The sequence below is a fragment of the Puntigrus tetrazona genome, chromosome 6 (genome assembly GCF_018831695.1).
Source record: "Puntigrus tetrazona isolate hp1 chromosome 6, ASM1883169v1, whole genome shotgun sequence".
Taxonomy (NCBI): Eukaryota; Metazoa; Chordata; class Actinopteri; order Cypriniformes; family Cyprinidae; genus Puntigrus; species Puntigrus tetrazona.
The window spans coordinates 3,849,994-3,868,069 of record NC_056704.1 but is presented as its reverse complement, the minus strand read 5'-3'; the positions used below and the strand labels follow the sequence as shown (position 1 = coordinate 3,868,069).

The 18,076-nt window shown below is 35.9% G+C and overlaps 3 protein-coding genes across 5 annotated transcripts; 1 reads left to right on the top strand and 2 right to left on the bottom strand.

Moving 5' to 3' along the window:
- Positions 1-1,161: 1,161 nt before the first annotated feature.
- acp5a (acid phosphatase 5a, tartrate resistant) lies at positions 1,162-3,974 on the top strand. 2 transcript variants are annotated; one of them, XM_043241221.1, is made up of 6 exons: positions 1,162-1,279; positions 1,769-1,859; positions 1,974-2,173; positions 2,777-2,901; positions 3,059-3,404; positions 3,507-3,974. In XM_043241221.1, the coding sequence occupies exons 2-6, from the start codon at positions 1,769-1,771 to the stop codon at positions 3,765-3,767; spliced, it is 1,023 nt and encodes a 340-aa protein (XP_043097156.1). In that variant the 5' UTR covers positions 1,162-1,279; the 3' UTR covers positions 3,768-3,974. The 2 variants fall into 2 exon arrangements, with proteins under 2 accessions (XP_043097156.1, XP_043097155.1); XM_043241220.1 differs by lacking the exon at positions 1,162-1,279 and adding an exon at positions 1,609-1,656.
- Positions 3,975-6,642: 2,668 nt separating this feature from the next.
- Positions 6,643-9,629, bottom strand: LOC122347462. The gene is made up of 2 exons (XM_043242764.1): positions 9,190-9,629; positions 6,643-8,101 (listed from the first exon to the last, which is right to left on the bottom strand). The coding sequence occupies exons 1-2, from the start codon at positions 9,404-9,406 to the stop codon at positions 7,701-7,703; spliced, it is 618 nt and encodes a 205-aa protein (XP_043098699.1). The 5' UTR covers positions 9,407-9,629; the 3' UTR covers positions 6,643-7,700.
- Positions 9,630-10,251: 622 nt separating this feature from the next.
- gcdha (glutaryl-CoA dehydrogenase a) lies at positions 10,252-17,446 on the bottom strand. Of its 2 annotated transcripts, XM_043242672.1 has the most exons (12): positions 17,314-17,446; positions 16,666-16,781; positions 15,706-15,741; positions 15,473-15,613; positions 14,962-15,024; positions 14,640-14,810; positions 14,301-14,430; positions 12,530-12,746; positions 12,353-12,456; positions 11,336-11,461; positions 11,013-11,173; positions 10,252-10,762 (listed from the first exon to the last, which is right to left on the bottom strand). In XM_043242672.1, the coding sequence occupies exons 2-12, from the start codon at positions 16,766-16,768 to the stop codon at positions 10,689-10,691; spliced, it is 1,326 nt and encodes a 441-aa protein (XP_043098607.1). In that variant the 5' UTR covers positions 16,769-16,781; positions 17,314-17,446; the 3' UTR covers positions 10,252-10,688. The 2 variants fall into 2 exon arrangements, with proteins under 2 accessions (XP_043098607.1, XP_043098608.1); XM_043242673.1 differs by lacking the exon at positions 15,706-15,741.
- Between the last annotated feature and the right edge of the window lie 630 nt (positions 17,447-18,076).

Here is an 18,076-nt window from a genome sequence, read left to right as displayed (position 1 = left end):
TATTTATGACTGTGAAGCGCACTGTACCATATTTAAAGACTACCATATTCTAAATTGTTAACATTATCAAAGCTTTGATTTAAAAAACAAAACAAAACATGTTTTAAAGTAAAAGGCGTTTCTGTGTACTGTTAAAAAAAGTACCTCTTTAGGTTGTAGTATGTGTGACTTTATGCTAAGATTTAACAGCAAATTTTAAATAAGTGTGCATATTTAAACAGGAATCTCATAGGCTTTTGAAAACATTTACTTGTAAACTGCTCAGTCATTGTTGTACTATAAAACATTAGATTTTTTTTTTTCACCACAATAGAAACTACAGAACTTTGATTAAAAACTAAGCATTTAAGTATACAGGTTGACAACTTATATTTTTCCATCACAAGCTGCCAAAATTTAACTTCATTTATGCTCAAAATTGCATATTTGGATTAGAGGATACTTAATAAAGAAAACTTAAGGTTTGCTCCATATTTCCGCTGTATAATAATACTAAATATGACCCATAAAAGCCTGATGTATTGGATAAACGCATGATATATGATATTCTGGAAAAACATATATTAAAGTTAGATTTAAGATCATACAAAAAAAAAAAGTCTTAGTGGAACAGTCATGAGTCACTTTATTTTAGATGCTCTGAATGATAAATTTGAACTGCCCTTTCTCATCAACAGATTCTGATATTCCAGTAATTCCACACAGTTAGTAATTCCAATACTACGGCACTAAAATACATTCTAGAGAAGTCTGTGCTTTGAACATGTGGCAGCACTTTGAGGGGGACTCTGTTCTATATCAGCATAACAATGCTCCTGTGCGCAAAGCAGAATCCATACAAAAATGATTTATTGAGCCCGGCATGGAGTAACTTGACTGACCCGCACAAAACCTGAACCCCACAGAACACCTAGCATCAATATGAAAGCTGACCAAATTGACCTGATTTCTCAACGATTGACGTCTTTACACATCTAGCATTTGATATGATTTAACAGCATTTAGGGTCTGAAGTTGTTTTAAAGACATGTAAGCAGAGGCAGAACAGAAAAACAGAAGAGAAGTAAAAAGGTGGAACGGAACTCTTACTAGGAGCGTTTCAAACAAACGCATTTGGTCACATGCATCTGTGGTCATTGAGTCAGTAGGAACATGCTTTGGTCACATGCACACACCCATCCCTGTATGGGACCTAATATATAGTGGATGAGACAAAACAGCTTCCAGAGGAGGGATCACTCACACAAGGATACTACAAGAACTAAGCCACTCATTCACTGTGAGTTTTTATCTGCTCCGAATCATTATATTGTTACAGTTAATAACCACAGTTTTTTAGTATTATCTTTAAGGGGCTTTTTTATACACTTCCTCTTTTTCATTTGAATTGCACCATGTATGCAAAATTTTGTGTATACGTGTTTGTCATAGTAGAATACTACAGATATGGCAGAAACACGGTAGCCTGCTATTCTAGTATTCTTTTCAGTTTCTATCATCCCATTGGTTAGGTTGATTAATTGGGTAAAAGAAATCAGCTGTTACTGAAATCAGAACATGGCTTCTTGAGGATTAGAATGATATAAAGTTAGTGCTGTTGCTGCGTGTGTTTGTGAGGTGTAGAGAGAGGACTTTCAGAGAGCAAAAGCTGCTGGTGTAGGTGTTTTCAGTGTTGTGAGATTTGATGCTTCAGTGTGGTTTCAGTTCTTTTTGTTTTTGTGCTTGTGAAGTGGATTAACTGTTTGCATGTTTCTGTCTTTTTCTGCAGATGGCGTCACCACTAATGTTGGTGTTTTTAACTGCTCTTCCTGGGGTCCTCTGCTACCAATCCTCATTCATTGACCTGGAACCTAAAGGACGTGAGTTGGCACTGATGCATGTTGGATGCTGGAAAAACCTAAGTTTTAACCTCAATACTTATTATGGATTCATTACCTCATTTGGGTGTTTCTCTTTACTCTGATTTCCTTCAGGTAACAAGTCATCTATCCGATTTCTGGTTTTGGGGGACTGGGGTGGTCTGCCATATCCACCCTATATTACCCCTATAGAGAAGGCCACTGCACGCATGATGGCCAAAACTGCTTCTCAGATGGGTGCAGACTTCATTTTAGCACTTGGTGACAACTTCTACTATAAGGGTGTCACTGATGTTAATGACCCTAGATTCCAGGTTTGACTTCTGAAGTTTGTGTCTGCTTGGTCTTGTGTGCATGATTCTACCCATCTTGTTTAATGAGGGCCTGAATCCTCATTAAGTAGATCTACTGCTGAAATGTTTAATACAAGTTTGCGGAAGTGGTTGAGTTGGTATGACCACTTCATTTGAGTGCTGGTGTGTTATAGGTTGGCCTAGGGGTCCATTCCTTTTCCTGCACAACCAGTATCTTGCAAAATTTAGTTTCAAACCCAGCTATAACACATTTGCCTTGTCTTGAAAGATCACTACTGTGTCCCAATGTGCCTTCCTGTACTATGCCCTAGTGTGTAGTCAAAGAGTGGGCAAGCTTTGGTACATGCAGACGCACAACTCTTTCCTAACTGCTCCATTGTTGACATTTCTCACTTCACTTGTTTTACTTTAAATGTACTATGTTTTGGGATACTCTTAATCTTGCATACTATTAGTATGGACACTGGGAAGCAGGGCTTGTCTTCTGGTTCAGGTGTCTAATTGGGTTGGTGTTAAACTCTGCAGTGACTACTGGCACTCCAGGAACTGGTTTAGGCATCCCTGATGTCCTCCATCTAATGTTGGCCATGGTTCTTTTTGTAGGTCACGTTTGAAGATGTCTATACTCAGGATTCTCTTAATATTCCGTGGTACGTCATTGCTGGCAATCACGACCATGCAGGAAACGTCCTTGCTCAAATCGAGTACAGCCAGAAGTCAAAGAGATGGTATGTAAGCCAATATGTCTAGGCGTCCGTGTCTAATTGAGTTTGGTTTCCTGGTTCTTAAGATCATTTACAACTAGATTCCACTGTCTGTGCAGCTGTGCCTGGTGTTTAGACTTTCCGACCAGGTGGTTTTTAACCATTTTATTTCCATATTAAGGAACTTCCCCTACTATTATTATGAGATGAACTTCCGCATTCCTCGAACGGACAGCACTCTGACCATCATCATGCTGGACACCGTGTTGCTGTGTGGAAACTCGGATGACTTCCTTGACCAGCAGCCCAAAGCTCCCCGAAGTGGTGTTCAGGCCAACCGACAGCTGCTGTGGCTTCAGGAACGCTTGGCAAGGTCGAAGGCTGATTATCTCCTAGTGGCTGGCCATTATCCGGTATGGTCTATATCAGAGCATGGGCCGACCGACTGTCTGCTGAAGTACTTGAGACCATTGCTTAAGAAATACAAGGCCACTGCTTACCTGTGTGGTCATGATCACAATTTACAAGTAGGTCTTCAGCTTTTTTTTTTTTTTTTTTTTTTTTTTTTTTTAAATGATTCAGTTTAGGTCAATTTGTGTTTGCTTCATTTTTGAAAACCTGTTTTTCAGTACATCAAGGAGTCTGGTATCGGTTATGTGGTCAGTGGAGCTGGTAACTTTATGGATCCCGATGTGCGGCACCGAAACCAGGTTCCTCAAGGCTACCTCAAGTTCTTCAATGGTGATTCTGGCACCTTAGGTGGCTTTGCTCATGTGGAGGTTAATAAGAGAGAGATGACCGTGACCTTTATCCAGGCTAGGGGAACCTCTCTTTACAGGGCTGTTCTTAAAAAGCGTGACCATCTTTCCAGAGTGGATGACTCCATTTGAAATGTATTTTTAATGTGACTTTGGGATGTTTACCCATTTGTCTTTTTTAGAGATGTGCTCAAGATTGTGAGAGGGGGAAAAATGCACTAAATCCTGAAGTATTTAAAGACTTTTAAATGGTTTAACCAATAAGTGTTTGATTAGGCTGTATGTTTGAACCTGTAAGTGATTTTTAAAGTGATTATTAAATGACTCCTTTTTAAATGACTGGCATGTTAAGTCTGATTTGCAGCTGGATTTGTGACTCGTCACAACTGATCCTTTGCAGGGAGTTTGATTGGTTGGATCACAACTTAATAATATATTTTTTTTTTTCTTCAACACCTGTCTGTAAGTTTAACATGTACCTAGCGAGACCCAGATTCATTAGTCCAGGTGTTTTATTAGGGTTGGGGTAAACTGTAATTCTGTCACTTGTCTGCCATGGCTCTAATTCAGTTAAAAGTGCTTATGATAGGCTTTTTTGTTGGCCATAGTGCCTTTTTGTTAACGTATTACTATAGTTACATTCTGATTATTAGTTTCAAATTCTTCTGTAGAAGGAAACCATGCTCTAACACTGAAGTGGTCTATAATGGGGGCATTTTGTTTTATAGGCTCAATCTCATTACTAAAACTGAGTCTTGTTTCTCCCACAAAGTTGGGCAATTTCCAGTTCTAACTGTATTTTAAACCATTGTTGACCCAATGTTCCTGTAGCATGCGCCAGACAAAATTGGCACTGAACGGATGTTGACCACATTTAATGTCAGTCTAAAATCCTTTTCTCGTTATTAAATTTAACATGCAATTCTCTACTTTTGAGCCAGGCTCATTTAAAATACTTAACCTGATTTATTAATTAAACTCTCACATCTGTTACATTTGTATTGCAAATGTTTAAAATACAATTTAGCCTTAACAGATGTTGAAGTGTCTATATATTACAGTGCTTTAAAGAACGATGTGAGCGTAAGCTTCATGATTGAATGTGATGAATCCCAGCCATCACATAATATCCTTTGCGGTCAGGATGCAGCCCTAATCCTTTCTGCACATGCTGTGTCTCTGTCCTCAGTTCAATCTGGTCTAATCTAAATGATTTCCTAATCCCTGATTTAACAGTTGGCAAATCCACAGAGTTTCTTGCTGTGTGCCGAGACTTTATTAACTTTACTTTTATGGTTATGTATAGCCTTGCAAGGGGTATGAAAGGAAGACAGTTTTGGTACATGTAAGGTATGTTTCCGCTCTTAATCTACATTCAGAACGAAAAAAAGACATTTTAACACTATTTTGTACAACTACACTTCCCATGTGACTCTTAAAAAAAGGATGTTTATATTGGCCTATACATTTCAGTTCTATAAAAAAAAAATACGTAGCTTTTTGTTCTTATAACAAACTGCCATTACTGTCTTGAAGGATTTGAACTGTGGAGGACATCCAGGTCAGTTTGCAGTTTTATGTGGATTTCTAGTATTAGTGTAATGCTAAGCCTTCTCTACCCACCTGCAGTGTGATTTCTTGCCTGTGGCATTAAAGCGTGAACTACTACCGGTATCTAATAGGTTTATTTGTTCTATTTACAGTGCCCAAACTATTATATTGCTTTAATTACTATCGCCAATGCCCTTAATTCCCCTGTTCTTTGACTACAAAGAAAACATTTTGCACAGATCATTTGTTTCATAATGTTTATGATTAACAATGGTAAAATAAAATGGGAATTATATTTTAAATATTACAGCATAATCAACAAGATTGTAAGTTTCATAAATGTGGTTTAGAGATCAGTCAATGCCCGTTATCTAAAGAGGTGCACCGATGAGGTCACCAGCACTCAGATGTTTCAGTCATTTAAGTTCAAAGATAAATACAGCATGTTTATACAGAAATCTTGCATAAATATGTGTAAAATAACTATAAGAGGCAAACTATAGATACACACTAGTCAGCATTTAAAGTGGTTCATCAAAGCTGTCCTCAAACAAGAATGGGTATTGTTTTAGTTTTAGGAAAACTTGAGGTTGAAAAGTTTTGATGCATTTCAAATGTTGACTACTAATTATATATATATATATATATATATATATATATATATATATATATATATATATATATATATATATATATATATATATATTTACACACATAATATGAGAGGGTGAGATTTGCCATATCTGTCACTGGTTTCTGATTTCTGTCAGGTTTAACTCACAGGGCAAAAAGAGGAGTCTAATCTGATAATATACTTATTAAACTCTTTAACTCTTGCTCTTGATCAGCTAGTCAGTTAAGCTGATCCTCTAATGGTGCAATACTTAGCATCACATTCAGCACACCTTAAACACAACTGAAATAGAAACAACACACAGTGTGTGAACATACACACACCCAGGGTCCAAAATGAACTTTTTGCCACACCTTGAGCTGTGAAAGTTTAATATATAATTATAACCCAATAAAACTATTAGTGATCAGTTCTTAAAACTGTGTTTTCTCTTACTGTGAAGAACATCTTAATAAATAACATTTTATTACTATAAATAACCTTTTGTGCAAGGGAAAGGTTCCACGGATGTTCATGAAGGAACCATAGAAGACAGAAAAAACATTATTTTTAAAACTGAAATTAATACAATATAACACGTTATTTGCAATGAAGCTGTACGTTTCATTATTTTATTTAAATATTTGCAAAATATCTTCTCCATTTTGACTTGGTGCTTGCAAGTGTCAATTTTGGAGCCTGAGCGCCCACAGGATATACACAGGATATACACATGAGAAAAAAATAATATATATATATATATATATATATATATATATATATATATATATATATATATATATATATATATTATATATTAAAAAGAGCCACTGGTTAATAAACTTTGACAATAACACTTTGGATTCTAAATCCAATCCAGTTTAACTGGCCAACATAAATAGCCACAGGTTCAGTACTACATCCGTGCAAATCCATAAACTGCAAAAAAGAAAGAAAAAGCTGGTTATCCTGTGTTGAACTGAATCTGCTCTGAGGATGTATTTTGGCTTCAGGAGGAAGGCTGTTCCTGAATTGGCACAATCCTACAGACGTGATCGTGCAGTCTCTCACTTTGTCCCTATATTACCGGGCAAACACACCTAGGTAATGCGGCTTGGACTAACATGGCTCTCTGCTTATTCAGGTCTTTTAGGGTCAACAGCACTTATTTCAGGCCACTCATCCTCTCGTTCTCCACAGGTTGAGGCCCAGCTTTTGCAGTCAAATAGAAAAGTTTAGGGTACTGTGGTATCATTGGGAATTCATTTTTTTTCTATTCAAAGGGAAGAATTTAAAACTCACCATTAATTTACTCACCATTATACCATAGAAGATGTAGATGAGTTTGACTTGCTCACCAGTGCAAGTAAATGGGTGCCGTCAGAATGAGAGTCCAAAAAATAATTCACAAGTAGTCCACACCGCTCCAGTCCAAAGTCCATATATGTGTGTTTGCAAGAAAGAAATCCATCATAAAAGCATTACATTTAATTGTGGGTTCTATGTACAATGCTCTGTTCAGTTAAATTGTCAATCCCCCTTGCATCAAAATTCACCAACATATTTCTTTAGAACTTTTTTGGATGGAGAACTCAAAATTTAGCTCCGCTGATGACGGATTTATTTCTTACAAACATGCAACTTTTCCCTTCACCTAGATGTTAACCGATGGACTAGATTGGTGTGGGTTACTGTGATGTTTTTATCAGCTGTTTGGGCGGCACCCATTCACTGCAGAGGATCCATTAGTGAGCATGCAATGAAATGCTACATTTCTCCAGATCCGTTCTGATGAAGAAACAAACGCATTTACATCTCGGATGTCCTAAGGGGGAGTCAATTTTCATTTTAGGGTGAACTATTCCTTTAGTCGTGGACAGTGTGAGCCATTGTTTGGTGGTTCAGACTTTATCAGTGCCATCTCTCCTCTCATGGAATGACACATGTGAGAAAGTGGAACTGTGTCCTGTGATTTTAGGTGAAGGAAAGACGTAGGCCTCTTGTGGTGTCTTGTTGGGGCTCTTGGTATCCTCTGACAGTATTTGGGGCAGTGCGGGGCTGTTGAGCATACTGTGAGAAGCAGGAGAGGGGAAGAAATGAGGAATAAAAGGGAGGACAGCCAGAAGAGGGCTGTTCTGGGGGCTGTGCTCTGGAGAGAGGGGGATGACCACGTCGTCCTGATCCCAAACGTGGAAGGCGTTGGGGTGGGAGTGTGTGAGTCCTGATGGCATGTGTGTGGAGCCGTCATCACCTGCCTCGCTGCTGGCCTTTAAGATCTCCTCATCCGGACCCAAAGCCCAGTCTTACCACACACAGAAAATAGAAGGATTACAGCAATTATATTAGTGTGAAAAAAAAGTTTTAAAGAAAAATTTATGATAAACAGTGAGGTATATTAAAGCGGCATAAAGTTTTTTTCATCTTTCATAACAATCGAACACGCTCCTCAAATTCTCATTACTTTAAATTGTCCAGATTTGGTTGTTTTTATTAATCTCAGTGTCAATAATACTGTATTTCATTTTAATAAAGATACATAGATAGATAAATTTTTTTTTTTCTTTTTTATAATTTTGGTAATTTTGTTGTAATGAAAACACACACACACACACACACACACACACACACACACACACCTTGTGTTTCCGTGTTTTATGGGGACTCTCCATAGGCATAATGGTTTTTATATTTCTACAGACTGTATGTGTTATTGCCCTACACCAACCCTACACCTAAACCTACACCTTACAGGAAACTACTGGCATTTTTTATATTTTCCAAAAATTAAATACTGTAGGTTTTATAAGCCTGTTTTCTCATGGGGACCTTAAAAATGTAGGTCAAAATGTTCTGGTACTCTTATCCTTTTTAGAGACGTTTGGTTTCCATAACGCGATAAATACCAGGTGCAACTGTAGATAACCCATTTTCGCATTTGCAACTCTATGAACATTTTATATATTTATTTTTGTGTTTTTAAGTCCTGTTTTCTAGTATAGATAGATAGATATATATATAGATAGATATATATATATATATATATATATATAAATATATTTAAAATATATTTTTTCTCTACTAAATCCAGTCTTTTCTCAAATAGCACAAGTAAAACTCACGTCTCAAAAGCCACACTTCAAATAGGTAAATGCTATTCAATATTTATTGCATTATACCATGGACTCAAATTCTACCTGCAAAATATATTAATCATTCTAATCTTTTAGGTGAAGCGATTAAATAATTTATCTATTTTTGTGCCCACTGTAACAACCATCACTACAGAAGAGCTACTTTTTGTGGTCACTGCAACCGGTCACACCAAGATCCGGATACTCTACTTTGATCGACTACCTTCAGCATCCACTCAATGCAACGCAGTATATTTACCCAAGATGTCATGCGCGAGGTCTTTAATTAAATGTCCCACAATGGCATAAGCGACAGCGACCACCACCACGGCGGCCATCATCAGGTAGAGCAGGGCTCTGGGGAGCTGAATGAGATCTCTGGCCGGAGGTCTGTAGTCCTTGTACAGCGGAGACTCGTAGACGGCGTACTGATACGCGTACTGGTTCCCGGACACGGACACGTTCAGACTGTTCATATTCACGGGGTTCGTTCTGGTCCACCGCCTGGAAAAACTCACACGGTAAAACTTCCAAAACTTCTCGCTTGTCCTCCGGGGAGTTTATCCCAAGTAACCGGCGACTATTTGTCGAGTCAGCGAGTGGACTCGGCGCATAATCTCATTTTTTTGAAACAATATCAGTTCGTCAGAGTTTAATTACGTAAAACAAACCGTTGAGCGCGTTCGACGACGGGATTTTAAAAGCGGCCATGTTTCAGTTCAGATAGACAGGTGGTCTGTGCTGGAAGTGATGAGGTTTGGAGATCTAACACCATCGGCCGCTCGTGATCTGTTCTCGGACAGAGACACTATTGGTGGATTTGACGCGTCATCACTTAAATCTCATCAAGGAGCGCGCGCGGATCATTCAAGGTCAACCAGAAACCCCGAGACAGGAACACCTTTTAATTACAGTAACTCTACTGTAAAATTTATTAACTTTTTTTTTTTATACAAGTATGAGTTATTAAAAAAGTGTTTTTGAGTCCGAAACTCTCATTGAAATTTTCAATCAAACTTTCATTATAAAATTAAATATGTCCTCACACTGCCTCTGAAACTTTTGTCCGTCATAAATATTTTGATAGAAATACTAATAAAATTATAAGTGACTCTAAGTGTGCAGGGACCTTAACAGTTTGGGTAGTCGAAATATAGATTTTTTTAAAAGATCTGGCAGACACTAAATAGCATGTCGTAGGATTATTAGTTATTAAATATCGTCTAATAGAACAGCATTTACCAACCTATTATTAAAATAGACATCACTATAAAAACCATTAATATTTTACTGTTTGGTAAGACATAGATAACAACGCATATAAAACAAATGAGATTTTATTCAGAATGAATGCATAGAATCACAAAATACTGATATTTAATTTGTTTTCAGGACTCAATAAATACAACAAAAACTTAACAAGGTGCAAACAGTGCAAGCAGGATGTCTGGCATCCTTGACTAAAAACAGTATTTTTCAACAGTATTTTGAAACCACTGAATTATCTTTCTTTATCAGGTTCTTATGATCACCGTACCAGTGAATAATGTGGATCAATGACTTTCAATAATTAACTTTACCACAAGATCGTTCACTCTTTCAAGTACTCTACCGAGGAGATCCCATTTAAGATGTGTACATGCAGATCAGTTTGAACCCATTTACTAACCGAAAGATTTAAGAGCACTCAGAGGCACTTATGGATGGATGTTGATTAAATATTTCCCGTTACACCCTTGTTCAGAGAGAAATATGGGTTTATTTTCCGACAGTAAAAGACTGGAGTCCAGTGATAGCTCTGCCCAGGATCAAAGCATGGATGTCATGAGTGCCTATGAGAAGCAAGAAAATCATTTTTTGTTTAATTTGCATGGTTTAAATTAAACTAAAATCTCTTTGTCTGTTTAAACAGGAATTGTTCATTATCTTTGCATTAGGGCACAGCCTGGAAAACCTACATCCTTAATTGTGCAAAATGATTGTATAAAGCCTATACTGACCTCTGCTGGTCAAATGCATAGCTTAGGGGAAAATGCATATGCGTATGCATAGAGGAAAAATATTTCGTCTTCTCCTAGTTACCTTCATATGTGTTGACGGCCTCTAGGTTCATGACATGGCGTATGATGTGGTATTCATCTGCTATGCCGTTTCCTCCCAGCATGTCTCGGGCCTGCCTGGCGATGTCCAGAGCTTTCCCACATGAGTTCCGTTTCAACATGGAGATCATCTCTGGGGTGTATCTTTTGGAGAAATGTATTCAATTCTATCATATATAGCCACAGGATTCTTTGGCAATGAGACAATAATAGAAAATAATGACATTTCTGTGCGCCCTGGACTCCTCTAAATGTTTTGCTTAAACACACTGAACTAATGGTTAAGACTCTTTGGTAATGACCCACTTCTTTTGGTCAATGAGTCTGCCCAGCTGTAAACAGGACTGCAGGCCGATTGTAATTTCTGTCAGCATGTCTGCCATCTTCTTCTGTATCAGCTGGTTTCTGGCCAGAGGGACTCCAAACTGGTTTCTACAAGATAAGACCAATGACATGTGTGTAGGTGAAATTAACAGTAAAATAAAAGGTATAAAAAGTAAAAGGTAAAGTAACTATAAGTACTGTAATTAGTTAATATAAATATTACTCAGGACTGTTATCAGTGTAACAGCTCTTGTATATATATATATATATATATATATATATATATATATATATATATATATATATATATATATATACACACACACACACACATATTTATTTAGTTATTCATATTTTATTGTGATTTTTTTATGTGAATTTTGTGTTAATTTACTAATAACCAGTGGCCACTTATTTTGTGTTTGGTCAGAAAAAAACATTGTTAAAGACCAAATGCAAATATAATATATATTAAATCAGGGTTATTACATTTAACTATAACCATCAAAAAAATTAAACAAAAATATATATATATATTTTATTATTATAACTGACTTAAATAGTGTTTTGGCCATTTTCCAAGACAATATTTCTCATTTTCATCTTGATGTGCTTTAATAGCTAAAAATTAAATATAAATGGATGAGAACGTATTTTTAAAAAACGATCAAAATTTACAAAAACATATAATAAAATTACTAAAACAAAAACAAAAAAATCTAAACAAGCATATAAACTATAAGAGCAAAAAAATAAAAATAAATTTTGGTTTCTTGTCTAACCCTATATGACACACATATCAATATTTTTTATTAGGAAGATGATATATTACGTATTCATGGAATATTTTCTATTAATTCACACTTTACAACTATTCAAATTAAACTCAGTAAAGGTCATCAAATGGTAACTAGTTAAAATACCTAAAATATACACTTTTTCTAAAACTAGTACTAATAAAGGCCTGTTAAATGTTAAACCTGATGTGAAATTGCTCACCTGTCTAGGGTATACTGGCGGGCAGCATGAAAACAATATTCTGCAGCACCCAGAGCGCCCCACGCAATGCCATAACGGGCGTTATTCAGGCACCCAAAGGGACCCTATGGGTGTGGGAGAAGACCATCAATCTAGATGTTAGGCAGGAGTGTGAGTGATAGTGCCAGGTATACTCACAGCAAGGCCAGACACGTGGGGCAGCAGGTTTTCCTCTGGCACTTCAACCTCGTCCATTAGGATCATCCCGGTGGCTGAGGCCCTGAGGGAGAACTTGCCCTCTATCTTCGGGGTGCTCAGGCCATTCATGCCTCTCTCCAGGATAAACCCTCTCACTTTGCCATCATCACATTTGGCCCACACCACACAGATATCAGCGTATGGGGAGTTGGTGATCCTGCTCACAGAAAAAAAAGGTGTTTGTGTAAGCGCTTATTATCCAATTTAGTTTCGTTCTTGTTAGTACTTGCCAAAGTACCTTAGACCATGTTTAAAAATGTATAATAATATATAATACTCTAAACACAATGCATTAGTTTTTTTGGTATGATCAAACATTGATTTTATGTTAATCAAATATATTGACAGAAACATTCCAACAAGTTAAAAAGAATATTTATTTGATGCTTATATATTCCTTAAGCTCCAAAAAATAATCTAAAAATCTTAATATCAAAAGTTAAATTAGCTAAATTAAGAATTTTCATTTAATATTAAACTTTTTGTTAGTCAATGTTTAATGTGGTTTACTTACTTTTTTAATGTATATTTTGTTATGTGCCAAATAAATAAATAAAATAAATAATAAAATACAATGCATTAAAACCAACAATAAATTCTGGAGTCAGCAGAGTATGTGTTCTATACATCAACACAAGTGAATGGTGTCAAGTGAAAATACTACATAAACAAAATTAATTAATTTAGTTTTTATGGAGAGTGTTATTTGATTATATAATAACTGAATATAAAATATATTTAAAATGAACGGCATAAAAATTTCCCTGTTCTGTTTGATATATTGCTTGGTTTTAATTTAGTTTAGTTTTTCTGCTGTACTACTGTGGCTTAAGATAAAAGCATCTGCTGAATGATTAAATGTAATTTAATATAACTGTAATTTTAATATCTGCTTAGACAACATCTCTGACGTCAAGACAGACTGGCATTGTATACTAAAGTAAACAGATGGTCAGCAGATTTCAGTGTCCTCCTAAACCAGCAAGGGACAAACACCCCGTAGAGGGTGAAGTTACAAAATCTAAATTTGGACAAAGGTACACGGTCCTCTGATGATATCTCTTACATAAAAAAACCATCCTATGAACTGACCTTCACATAAACCATGCTGGGCAACTTTAGAGTGCTGATGGCTTTATCAAATTACTTTTTTTTTTTGCATTTAAGTAAATAATACCCTTCCCATCATATGTTTAATTGTTTATATTCAACATTTTACCTGAGAATACTGCTTTTTTGTGTATTGTGTATTGTACATAATGCTATACTTTTGTATTTTTTTGATCAGGGTTATTATCATTGTTAATTAAAACTCAATCTAAAACCAAAAAAGCTTAATAAAAGTAGCTTTGGCTAGCTGCCAACAATACTATTTTAATACCTGTTTTTTAATCATTTTTGAGCTCGAAATACTAAATTAAATCTAAAACTGAAATTAAAACTACCTAGACATATTTATAAAACATGACAACAGTATTACTAAAACTTAAAATGAAAAATATAATACTTAAGCTCATTAAAAAAACTATAAAGTATGTTATTAATACTAAAATAGAACTGCCTTGATATCACAAATAAAAACTATGACATGCATTTGTTCCAGAAGAAAAACTCTTTTTAATGCAAAGCCTATTTTTGACATTATATATGAATTATTGAAAGAGTCCAAGGCCAGACTCTCGACCTAACCAAACTATTCAGGGTCACTAACCATGTTTTTGCTCCACTGATGGTATATGTCCTGCTGGAGGGGTTGTATTTGGCTTTGGTCTCCATGCCACCAGGGTCACTCCCATGGTTTGGTTCTGTCAGTCCAAAACAGCCCAGAATCTCTCCACGAGCTGGGAAGAACGACACGGGGCACTTCTAATTCATTTATGTCACTTTTCCAGTCATTTGTAACTACTGAATAATTGGGATGTGCAACATTTCTAATTATATTACCATTTAAAAAAAAAAAGTAAAACTACTGATATTGAAACGATGTTCCACAGGGATTTTGAGGTATGAAAAAACTTGCCCTGACATGCAGTTTAGGTAGTTGACTAACCCAGTTTAGGCAGGTATTTCTGTTTCTGGGCTTCTGTTCCATACGCGTAAATAGGGTGCATGACTAGTGAGGACTGGACGCTCATAACTGAACGGTAGCCGCTGTCCACTCGCTCCACCTCCCTGGCGATCAGACCGTATGCCACATAACCGGTGCCCGCGCAGCCATATCCTTCAACACAATGGAAAATGTACATTATACATCACCTGCAAGCTGTATATAAGAGATGTGATGTTTAATGAGACAAATGTGGTTTGCATTTTGTTCCATTTTCATGAGGACGATTCTTGTCTCGTCAAGCGCCATTTCAGTCTGGTTTTACCTTGAATAGTAGGCCCAAGGACACCAAGCTCCCCCATCTCGTTTAAAATCTCCCGATGGAAATCTGAAAATCCAGAGCCACAGATTTCGATTTCAGAGCTTTTCTTATCGAGACTATGATACTACAGAGGTCACCAACCTCTTTAGGCATCTTGAATTTTATTTAATAAAAATATAATAAAATAAAAACGAATTATTTAATTCAATTAAAATAGGATTTAAAAATGTATACAAAATAAAATAAATACGGTAAGAATTAAAGGGAGAGTCCACCTAAAAATTGTAAGTAATTTCAAAGAATGCAAAATAATATGGAATTCGATGGCTACCATTGAACCGACGTTCAAACCACCGTTTGTTTACCCAAAATATCTTCCTTTGTGTACATCAGAAAAAGAAGCTCAAGCAGGTTAGGAGTGAGAAATGACTCATTTTTGGTTAAACTACCACCATGCATGAAAACGGCGGACCCCAGTTCTGATACATCAGATGTGACTACTTGTTCCACTTACGTTCATTCCTGTTGGCCATGAGGATCCGGGGCATGAGCTTCTCCTGGCAGTATGTGCGGAAACTGTCTCTGATCATGATCTCCTCCTCTGTGAGCTGTCCTTCCAGGTCCAACGCATCACGCCAGTTAAACTGCAACTTAGCTAGAAAGGCGAAAGGCTTTTTTGGTTTCAGCTCAAATACATTACACGATGTCCAATTCTAAAATTACAATGGGAAAATAATAAATATTTACGTGTTTTTATAGCTTTTTTCGCTTGCTCCTCGGTCTCTGAAAAATCAGATCATTCGAGATTTGGTTATTAGCACAGGCAATCAGTTGATAAGCTTTAATATATAAACACATTCATTCTGAAACTTGATGCAATTTAATCACCTTTCAATGTGCCAGTATAAGCAATGATGCCACTGATTAGTTATTAGTTAAATAATTTGTCATAAAAATGACTTTTTTCTTGTTTTTGTTGATCTCACGACTGATACAATCATTTAAAGTAGGGGTGCACCAAATTTGAGAAATGGCAAATGATTATTAAATAAACTGCAGATGGTTGTTTTCTAATAAGCGCACAATTTGCATGTAGCCTATTCAAACAGCGCTCAGTGTATCTACTTGTTAAGGTTCGAAGTACAAATCTGTGCTGAAAGTGTTACTAGTCAGCTGCTCAGTAATATTATCATGCATTTTTAAAAATAAAATAAGAAAAGCAAGACAATAAAAATTATAATAATAATTATAACAGCTCTATTAATTCATTTATTATAACACTGTTCAACATACTGTTCAAATTGGGACTGTTTTGAAAGAATTCTCTTCTGTAGAAAGGCTGCATTTATTTGGGCTACAGTAAAAAAATACATGCCTGATCCAAGAATTTTGATTTTGCTAAATTACTCATTTTAAATTATGCTTTGCTGGTATTTTATAAGTATATTTAAGAAATGTTAAGTAAATATTATTCTATTGTTTTGTCATTTTTTTTTTATTTAAAAAGCTTGGCAAAAACAGTAAAAACAAAACTTGGCTATTCAAATTATGCAACTGTGAAAACAATCACAAAATATATGGGGAAAATGCATGTTCGGTATTCGGCCTTCGGTTCAGCCAAGAAGTAGTTGATTTTGATGGAATTGGTGAAATCCCTAACTTAAAGTTATGGTAATATTAAGGTAAATTAGCATGCATTAGTCTAACCGTATTCTGCAGGTGCTGAAGTGCCCTGGGCCCTTGACACAGAGAACAGAGAACATCTCTGTGAGTTCACCATCAGACATGATAAAGCTCTTCTCAACGCCATGGTGTTTTCAAACCTGGAAAAAATGAACAATGGACATTTCTAATACTGCTAAAGCAACTTTATAACAATACTTACACAAGTCGATTTAACAGTCACTTTCTTTTTTTAATATTTCCATTGCTAATTGCTGCATGTATACTGTTTTAAGCTTCCATACATTTTTGACGTTTTGTAAGCTTCACAAAAGCTTTTAAGCTTTTGTTTTATGTTATTATTTCATGGATTTTGTAAAATGTACTTTTATGAGTATTCTTATCAAGTGCACGTTTTGGCTGTCATGATACCATACCCAAGGCGAGCTATTATTGTAGATGTCAGTTATTATTTTGCCAATATTAAAGTTATGTTCTGTTGAATTACTAGTCTAGTCTACGCGTGGTTACACAACTTTAATTACACAACGTGTCACACCGTTTCAGACACACTGACAGATTTCAAAATCTATATAATTTGTATTTCAGATGCATATTTTAAAACATGTAGTTGTAAACAGTTATTCTATTCGCCAAGCAGTCATGCTGGAAAATTTCTTAAAAATATATTACCTTCAGTGCTTTCGATCAGATGATTTCCCGTCTACTGTAACACTATTTATATTCGTAGCAGAGCTGTTGAACGCGTCACCTGCACACTTTGGAAGAGCGAACCCTCCATCTTTTGTGAGGTATGTTTCGTAATTCTTTGCGCTCTGTGCGGCTCCCACAACAAAAATGCAACATTGTATTCATTAAACGCCACTAATTATTTTATGCTACATATTAGATAAATTTGTTACATGAAGTAAAAATTGCTAATATTTAATATTGACGTTTAATTTTAAAATTTCAAAAAAATTTTTTTGATCTTGCCACATTCAAAATGGCGGACAGCAACGTCTGAAATCCCGTGACACGTCGAAGGCGTTTTCCGGCACCGCGCGCTCCGATTGGATGTTTAGAAGAGGCGTGTGTGCGGAGAGGAATTTTTAAAGTGTTTTGCTCTGTTGTAACATAAAATGACTGCTGGGGTAATATCTATTTTATATTTTCATGTCGTGGACGTGCATAAATACAGGTGACTATATATAAAAAGCAACCAACAACAAAAAAACTACGTTTGTGTGTATGCATCAATCGCATGTAGGTTTTTTTTGGTTATTTTTTTTTAATTATAATTTTTTTTTGTTATAGCATAGCCTAGGTCTTTGTAACTAAAATGCAGATGTGTGTTGGTTCAGCCTGAAATTGCATTATATAATATAAATTACGCTACTTTTGAAACTTCTTAATATAGGTATTTTTATTGTTTAAGTTGTCATATAAATAAATA